This window comes from Akebia trifoliata, chromosome 3, assembly GCF_017979445.1.
Source record: "Akebia trifoliata isolate Shusen 1 chromosome 3, ASM1797944v1, whole genome shotgun sequence".
Lineage (NCBI taxonomy): Eukaryota > Viridiplantae > Streptophyta > Magnoliopsida > Ranunculales > Lardizabalaceae > Akebia > Akebia trifoliata.
In genome coordinates, this window is record NC_141377.1 from 57626628 (window position 1) to 57636783 (window position 10156).

General features: G+C 36.6%; 1 protein-coding gene across 1 annotated transcript; it reads right to left on the reverse strand.

Moving 5' to 3' along the window:
• Window positions 1-697: 697 nt before the first annotated feature.
• LOC147408311 (Plastid-lipid associated protein PAP / fibrillin family protein) lies at window positions 698-8758 on the reverse strand. Its single transcript, XM_086437258.1, has 3 exons — window positions 8088-8758; window positions 2019-2214; window positions 698-1256 (listed from the first exon to the last, which is right to left on the reverse strand). The coding sequence occupies exons 1-3, from the start codon at window positions 8681-8683 to the stop codon at window positions 945-947; spliced, it is 1104 nt and encodes a 367-aa protein (XP_086293384.1). The 5' UTR covers window positions 8684-8758; the 3' UTR covers window positions 698-944.
• Between the last annotated feature and the right edge of the window lie 1398 nt (window positions 8759-10156).

Below are 10156 nucleotides of genomic sequence, written 5' to 3' on the forward strand. Positions count from 1 at the left end.
ACTCACACACACACACACACACACACACCCCTCCCCCTCTGACATACATATATGGTTTAAGAATAATCATAAACTCACACCCCCCCCCCCCCTCTGACATACATTCCTGATGTGATATATGATAGAATCATAATTTTTTTCGAGATACAAACTGCACATATTTATGATGATGTGCATTTGTGTATCCCAAGAAAAAAAATCTATGATTCTAGTACATGCCACATCAGGAATTTATAAAATTTTATTTCATTTGATTAAATTTAGATAGGGGTTGATGGGAAATTTATGGGAAATAGAGCCAATTCATATTTATAGGGTGATTCCTTATCGTACCCCAATAGATTGATCCAAATTCAATTCTTGAAGATTGGAATTGGATCCAGAACATATTTAATCTGATTTAATAAATTAAATACAAAAAATGTAATGTATCTAAATAAAATATATAATATTACTTATGCATTTCCTCGGATTTTATCAGATCAAATAGGAGTTTGGATTGATTATTGGAACACAATTCTTAATCAAAACCCTAAATTATGGGATCAGAACAGATCCGATTTCAGCTCTAATCCAAAGCTATATAGACAGCATCAATCAGATGTGGACCAGGCGAAAATTGGATCGAAGCCCACGTCTTTCCACCCACATTAGAAAATTAGTACTGAGATCTACAACTATTTAAACACATCAAGTCGGCACAAATTCATTGTTTTGGGATTTGAAAAATGGCAGATATTTACTTTAGTATAGCCACCAACCTGACGATGTATCAGCATCTATAGTTCCATATGATTGAAATGCCCCTCAAGATTCAAATTGAAAATCTTCTGGGCTGTACAGAGGACACCCGGATGATGCCCTCCTGAGGCTTACAACATAAACCAGCTTATGAAAAATCTATAAGACCTCAAGTATATTCTAAGGATACATAAAATTCAAGACTACTGATCTAGTAGAGGGCTTCCTTCTTTAGCAAGAACAAACAAGCCACCATCACCCCTTGAGATCCGAAGATCATCATCGAGGTAAGTTATTAGAAGCCAGGAGCTACTCCTCTCCCCTGGAATGGGAACCTTGAGAGGTGGCTGACCCGAAAGAGCACGTGAAATGTTTGCCACGGCTTCCTGTAGAGGGTTGAGAGTTCTCTGCACTGGCGACAAACTGATTTTCTGCCCGAAAATATCTACATTTTCAGGAAGAGAAAGGGTCGAAGATATCTCTGGTGGGTTGAGAGTTCCTTCCTTGAATTGGACCTGAACATATTAAAATCGAATGAGGTTTATTAAGCATCCCAAGTATTCCAGCAAAGATCATTATAGAAAAACTCGAAGGTGGCATGTGCAAAGCTACATGTATCAAAAGGGCTTATCTCTAAAATAAAACATTGATTGAAGGGTTTTTGAATATGGCAAAGTAAAAAAAAAAAAAAAAAAACATTTTTGTAATTTTATCAAAAAGACTTGATCTCTAATATAAAACATTTTGATTGAAGGATTTTTAAATATTACAAAGTAAAAAAAAGGACATTTTTGTAATTTTGAAAACTAACCAACATTGACTCTTAAGAAGTCTGCTGGAATTTTTCTTGGTTTTTTTTAACTAAAATGACCCTGATTATATATTAATTTTAAATGTAAAGTGGGGGCATTTGTGGGATCCAAAATTTGGTGTTGAACCACTTCTTACACCGCATTCTCTCATAATAATAGTAAAGAAAACATTAGAGATACTGAAATTTTTCATTCCCAACCAATTGACCATGGACCATAGGAGGCCAAAAAGCACAGCAGAGTCGGCACCCATTAATCTTGGGTGAGTTTCACCCACGGGGGGAGGGGGGGTATCCTAGGTAAAACCCCAACCCAGGCTGTATCTTTGAAAGAACATAATTTTGATCATTCAGTTATAACTTATAATAGTCTGTTAGGGCTACCTTTGGTCAAAAATCGGTTTGTGAAAAAAAAAAAAACAAAACAACATAATTGTATTAATGAACATGTTAGTACTGATGGTACCTGAACCCTTGAAGGACTTCGAACTTCAAAAGTAGCAGATGCACTGAAAGAAAATGTGGCGAAAGGGCTGGAAAGAGTGGTAGAGTTCTCAATGGTGAGGCTTCTGGTATCAATGTTTTGGCATATGCATTTAACCTTCAACAATGGCGTCGCCCCAGCTGCTAGAAGAGGCAAGAGCTCAGAAAATGCTGTGTATCTGAGATGAATCAAAAAGGAAAATTCAGGACCATGGACAATTTAAATAATATTAAATAAATGAAATAGCACACAAAAGTTCGATGGAAGATCAACAATCCTGTCTTCGAGATTACCCTGGACAATTCACCATATTTTGTTCTGACATCTAATAGAACGGAAGGATCCCATGGTGATGATCATCGGAGAGGGTTGGTTTTTAGAACTTTATAATGGGGACCTCCAACTAGGGGTGCACCTCACACTATGAAACCTACTTCTGACAGTTTGGGAGATGACCCTTCTCCCAACCTTGCTCCCCAAATAGAGAACCAAGCGTAATATAATTTTATTGACCACTCTTACCATACCGTATTAATAATCAAGGGTCATCTATTATTTGAATCTGCAACTCATCAACCATCTTCTTCAATTCTCCCATCTCTTTCTACTTCCATTCTCTCAACCATGATCTTATCCTTGTACCCAAATCTACTATTGGTGTTAGTCCCTTTGAATTTGTCATCTATGGAGTGTCGATTCTGAAATCTCTAATTTCTTCATTAGATTTGAACAACTTGGTGGCCTCCCTATAGAGGAGACAAAAACATAACGGATGAGAGTGAAGAAAGAGCTTGAAAATGTTGGCATCTCTCCTGATCTCTGGATTCTTCTTTAAATTCTACATATTTGATAAAGAAAAAGAATAAAATTGTCCAAACTATTTGCAATAATTACTTAATTTTTCTCATCTACTCTACCTAACAGAATTGAATAAAGTATCCATAGGAGTCTCAAATACATGCATTTGTCATTAACATCGATTATCATGTCAAGTTGACACTAAAATTCATTAGCATAACTGAGATCACAGTTATTTTTCTCAAGGCAAAGTTTGTTTAACTAACTCCAGTTTTATTCTTTAAATATACTGACAAGAATTAATTGTACAAGAGAAGGTTTTGCTATTTTGGAATGAGAAACTAGGAGAGATGAACAGGTGCAGCAAATGACCAACAACAACCACATTATTATTATCTGATGGTTTGAGGGGAGGGGTTTTGATTCCAGGTCTGAGGTATTAACACACGTAGACTTTCCCAACTCACTGAGGTGGCACCTTCAATAACAACCATATTTTTTAACTTTGCACTCATGTTCTCCCACTCCATGCTCTTCTTAGTTTTAGATAAGGATTTCTTTTAGGCGAGACTCTACAGCTCCCCTGGTTCTTCACCAAATCTCCACATCCACTTACCATGTAATGCTTTGTTAGAATTCTGAAGTGTGAGACCAAACTTCCCTCCTTCAGTGTAAAATAGAATTCCATTCCACCAAGCTCACTTCCTTATCCCTCCCAAGGAACCTTGTAATCAACTTATCCAATCTGTTGTTGACTGTAACGGATAAGGAAAGAGAGTACATTGGGAGACGATTTTGAATCAATGCACTGTCCTCCGTTCAAAACAAAATTCTTCTCCAAAGAAGCAAGTCTTCTATTAAAACATGCGGCAACTGGATCCCAAGGAGCCTTTGACCTATGAGAGGCACCTAAAGGAGGACCAAATACTTAGTAGGGACAACTCCAACTTTAAAACCTAAATTCCAAGCTATCAAATACAAAATTATGACAATCTGAACACCAAATACAAAATGCATTCTAGCCTCCTCAATCAACTCCTTGGAAGATATACTCTCATCCGTAAATTGCAAGTGAGATATATGCAAGCCTTACCTTCCCACTAGGAACACTTCTATTAACAGTTTCAGACCACCTTCGATTGCCTTTTTATGTCATTCTACCAAGAGCGTCTATCACCAATATAAAGGAGAAGGGTGATAGAGCATACCCTTACCTACAACCTCTAGAGCTTTTGAAGAACCAAGATGCATTCCCATTTATTTGAGGATCGTTGGTTCCTTTGAAAGTGCGTTTCTTTGAGTGGCTAGCAGCTCTTGGTAGACTTCCAAACTTTAGACCTCCTTATCCATAGGGACTTTGTGACTCCAAATTATTGCTCTCTTTGCTTAGCCAGTGCGGAGTCAGTGGATCACATTCTTTTTCATTGTGAGCTCTCTTTTTTATCTGGTCTCACTTCTTTTCTCTCTTCAAGGTCCATTTGGTGCCTCCTAGGTCGGTGATGGCTCTATTCCAGAGTAGGGAACTCTCTTTGTTCCGTGAGAGGAAGATAATTTTATGGAGGATTCCCTTCGCGACTTGATGGGGGTTGTGGCTTGAAAGGAATAGAAGAATTTTTAAAGAAAGATGCAGCCACTTCAAAGAGAGAGATTGTGTTAGATGTTCTTCGGTTGCTATTCTATTGGTGTAAGCTTTGTAATGAGTTTAGAGGGGTTTTTTCGAGGACTTCATTTTTAGATAGGATTCCTTGTGTGTAAGGATTAGGTTCTTTGTTTTGCCTTTGGATTGATCATCTCGACCGACTCTTGTACATTCTTTTTCCTCTAATAAAATTATACTTATAAAAATAAAAAAAATTCACTGGTTGATCCATGTCTTTTACTTGAACCCAAAATGATGCTTCTTGGCATATAATCTAGAAGCCCTAACTCACAAAATCATATGCTTTTTCTAAATGCACAAGACACATTTAACCATGGTTTTCTTATCCTTAACTTGGATTCCACACATTCGTAGGCAACAAAAACCACATCCAGAATCTCCCGGTACCTTTTACAAATGCACTTTGGGAAGAGAGAGATCCCAACACCACCTTAAGTTTGGATGAGAGAACTTTCTATGCACCATCATCAAACAAAACCTTATCCCAAAAATTTGCGATTAGCTGAACAAATCTTGTTCCACCACCAGTTGAGCTAGTATAGAAGAAACTTGAAAGCTAGGATTTTTTTTTTTTTTCTCTCAGACTCTTTATTTATTTATTTATTGAATGTAAAGTTAATTGTAAAATCTCAAATCTATAAATAAATAAATAAAAAACAAAGAGAAAGAAATATATATATGGTACAACAAGATGTAACTTAATAGGTTACATCAGTCAATTAAAAGAGAGTTACAAAAAAAATCACATTTTGCTTGGTATGCGAGGCGCATGCCTCACGTGCCTTGCCTGAGGCACATCTTAGGTGTGCGCCTCCCTTCGCCTTGAAAAACCTGCCCTGCCTTACCTACAATAAGGCGGTACTGCTGCATCTCACCTTGAGACGTGCCTCAGGCACACGCCCTAATAACACTAACTTCGTATCTAACCTCATCAAAACAATAGTATGAAACCTTCAAAGTCCACTCCTGCTTTTGGAGAATCAATTGCACATTCTTGACACTTATTCCTAAGATCCACGGGAGATAATAGTCTCAAATCATATTCCCATTAGTCTCATGAGAAAAGGAAACATATAAACAATTATTACCAAAGTTCTCCCCATCAGAATGAAGCCAGTGTTAGGCTTGCTGATTTCTCCTTGTCAAGGAACCTTTATAAGAGGGCCACAAATCCTAAATGGAGTTTTTATAACTAATGAACGTATCAATTGTATACTTCATCAAGGTGATCCAAGAATCTTATGTAAAATAGACATGGAGAAACGGAGACAATCACACCAGTTGGTATTTTTGGAACCATGTTGGGTAAAATGGACTTTGGAGAAATGGGAGTGTGTTTTTGGTGTATCGAGTGCATCTTACTTTGTCTTAGTAAATAGTTTTCTAGTTGATTTCTTAAGAAGCTCCATAGATCTTAGATAAGGTGACCCTTGTTTCCAATTTTATTCACTATGTGATTGAAGCTCTAAGTACAATGGTTGATAAGGTTGTGAGTTGGGTATGATAAAAAAAGGATACAAATTGGGATGTTGATGACATGATTCTCTTCACAGATGACAGGTCAGAGATTGATGTAGTTGCAAATTGGGTAAGGGTACAGATCCGGGCCAAAGAAAGATCTACTAAGGACTTTTATTAAAAACAAAGGAACAAAAAAAAAAAAGAAAAAAAAATACATCACATCCCATAAGGCATAGATGCCTTAGTCAAAAGGTGCCAAAAAGTGTGTGCATGCACAAGTTTTTTTTACATCACCTTTCTAAATAGGGAAAATTGCAAAACGAACCCTAACAGAGGAAGTTCTTTCCCCCAATACAGAGGAATCCCTATTTCAAAACAATAAAACTAGGGCCCTGGTATTGTTGTTGGTTGATGTTCGGTTGGGAGTATAAAAAACAGGAATTGACAAGCACATTTGAGCAAACTATCGCTTAGTAACCATGCTAAAAAGGTGTTGTTTGGGGTGCCGAAGTTGTGCTTATCATTTAGTGAAAATAACTTCGAGTTGCCAGATTCTATTAGAATGACTAGAATGCCCATAAATAAGATTTGAAGCTTTACTAAGCAACATATGAATTTTTTTTACCCCCTTGAGGCAAATACTACATACTAAATCACTTTTCATAGGTCTCATTAATAAAATAAGATTAAAAAACATATTATTACATTCAAATTAAGATCATGTAATAACAAAACCTGCACATAACACCTAAATTAATCCCAAATCTTCTCTACCTCCTTACAATAACTACAAATAGCTAAGAAATGGAGTAACCTTGTTATATAACCACTAAGTGTCATTGGATGATACTTTTGCCCTGGGTTTTCCTACTTGGTAATGGGACCATGGTAGGATTCTATATGGGTAGTGTCCTATTCCTATAAAATAGGAACGGTGTCTATGTGGAACGTTTGGATTGGTGTTTAAAACACCTTGGGCTCCTAATCAAGCTGTGCACGCAGCCCAATCTGTTTTTTCAACAATCTAAATGTACCACGTAGACATCATTTCCATGTAATATGTATAGGAACGGGATACCGAATTGGATCGTGACTCTTTTATTATTATTTCTTTATTTTTGTCTTCTACCTATTTTTATCATCTATGAACACTTGTTTATTGATTTTCCAACATTCTACTCCATAAAGAATATCTTCTAAAATTGTACCTTTACTTAGGGTATGTTTGGTAACTCTTTTGAAGTCTGAGTCTGAAGTCCAGTTTCTATTTTCTGAAATCTGATTCTAGAAAAGTTGTTTGTTTGTCATTTTTAAAAGTTTCCAGTTACAAATAGAATTTTAAAACATAATGATCATTTTGACAATTTTACCCTTTTGTAATTCTAATAAATTGTTAACCGAAAATTACATATATGAAACATATGATGTTAGAAGAAAAAGAGATGTCCATTAATAGATGAAAATGGTAGATCAAAGATAAAGAGAGATCTTATTGTGTTAATTTCAAAGTGAAAAATATAGGGTTTTCGAACAAGTAACTAGAGAAAGGGGAGAGACCTTGATAGCACTGTTGTAGAGGAAGGAGAGGTAGAAGAGAAATGAGAGGTAAAAAAGTTAAAAATAAGGATTTTAAAGTTTGTATAAAGAAGGGATAAGTGATAGAAATCAGTGTTTTGAGGAGGGTATTTTAGGAATAAAAAAGAATTCAGAAGTTTCATCGAATTTTGGTTCTCAATTCTGAAATCTGAATTGAAACAAATGGCAATAGAGCTTCTGAAGTCTGAATTTTAAAGGTGGACCACCTCCTTTCAGATTTCAGAAGTGTTACCAAACACACACTTAATTTGGACACCACATTGATCACATAACACTCCAAAGGCACATCCCCACATTAGCCACCATGGTATAAAATATCGATACATTCACAATTTCTCCACTACATGTCTCATTTTGAGAATCGTATGACACAACACATTTGGGGAGAATTTATATTCACTTTCATGTTAATAAATCAGCTAAATGTACCCTAAGAACAGTCTCCAACCAAGAAGAAACTATAAATTAGCTTCAAATTCACAAACATTAACTAATAATTAAGTAAAGCAACTTCCAAAAGAACTCAATTAACTTACAATAAAACCCATTTTCCTTCAAGAAGTGAAGTCGCCTCCGTTGGTGCAGGAGTAGGATTCAACGATTCAAGCTGATTAACTAATTCCAAGACCTCTGCCCTAACTTCAGGAGACGCTCTAAACCCTAATTCAGTTCCATAAAAGCTATCCACCAAACTCCGTTTCAAGTCTCCAAGCTCATCGTACGCCATTGCTGCACTTCCGTTCTTACTATAATCCTTATAACTCCCATCATCACCTCCTCCTCCTCCCCATTCGTCTTCGTCTTTTGGAGGATCGGCATCCGAAAACTTCGTATACGAAGATTCCTCTTCTGGTTCAGCTTTCTCCCCCCATTCATCAACGATGTTTGAGGGGGAATTTTCATTGGTATCTTCGGATGTTGAGGGTTTACTGATTGGAATTGGATTGGATGATGAGTCACGTTCTTCATCAGAAATTGAAGAATGGAGACGAAATGACGGGAAATTAGGGTTCTTGGAGATTGTGGAGAAGGAGAGAGAAAGGTTTGGGGATCGAATCGAGTAGAGAGGAGAGAGAGAAAGGTTAGGGTTTCGGGAGAGCAGTGATGGGTGTGAGGGGAGGAACAGCGCCATTTGTGTGTGTAAGAGAGAGAAGGGGCACGGTAGAGTATAGACAAAACGAACTTGAAGGGCACTTGTTAAGGGCGCCCATTTTCACCGGGGCCTATACTCACACTCACATATTGAATTGAATCGTGATAATCTGACTATCCCACGTGGCATATTCAGTGGACTATCTGACGTGACAAATTTGAAAATCATAGATCTGCATTCCTTGGGATTCACATCTGAACTTTCACATAAAAGTATACCTTGCAAGAATCGTGTATCCTGAAGAGCATAAATCTACCAATTCCAAACTTGTCACGTCAAGTAGTCGATTTTGAGCATGTCTTGTGTGGTAGTCAGATTATCACAATTATTGAATTTCATTGTTAAAAAAAAAAAAATGTATTAAACTGCTAGACCAATAGCATGTCGTTATGTATATTGAATAGCATCACTAATTGATTATTTGGAGATGAAATTGTAGGAGAAGATGATTATGCAATTGAGGTTATATATTTAGGGACAGTAAATAAAAAACATCAAGTTCAACAATAAATAAAAGTGGTGGACTTGACAATAAATAGTGGTAAGTTCGATAGTAAAAATTGTGAACTCAACAGTAAATAAAAAACGTCAATTTCAACAATAAATAGAAAGTGGTGAACTTGACAATAAATAAAAAAGGGGTGAGTTCACTAATAATGAAGGACCATTTAAAAAGAAGTCTCTAAACGAGGGTCTTTTAAGTAATTTTCCCTATATTTTACATTTTCTTTTTTACATATGGCATTGCACCATTGATCCATCAGCTTAGCACACATTTTTGTTAAAATCAAGTTCGAACTCCACGAGCACCCCTCATTGTAAAAAAATTTACTTCTTCATCATCTTTTCACCTCTTCACCACCATCGACACCGCCACCACCACCACCACCACCACCATATCAATTGCACCACCCACGACTTATAACCATCGTATGATCCTCATATTTTTCATAATCTCACATCCTCGTATACTCACAAACCATTTTTTTTAAATAAAAATAATAATTTGTTGTTGAGAGAATCCTATCGACATGAGATTAGAATAAGTTTTAATATAGTATCGAACAAGTTTTTTTTATTATTTATAAATCATATGTTGTTGAGAGGATCCTATCCACCAAACTCTATTTCAAGTCTCCAAGCTTATCGTGCACTATTATTGCACTTCCCTTCTTGCTATGATCCTTATGACTCCCATCATCACCTCAATCCCCATTCGTCTTCGTCTTTTAGAGGATCGACATCTGAAAGCGTTGTATACGAAGATTCCTCTTTTGGTTCAGCTTTCGCCTCTCGTTCATCAACGATGTTTGAGGGAATCTTCATTGGTATCCACTGCGTCAAAATAGTAAATTTTCGGCATTACTGTAGCGCTAAATTCGACGGCCCAAATCCGTAGTTTAAATTTCATCGATCCACAGCCCACGTTTTGGCCCATAAAAAAATTCGACA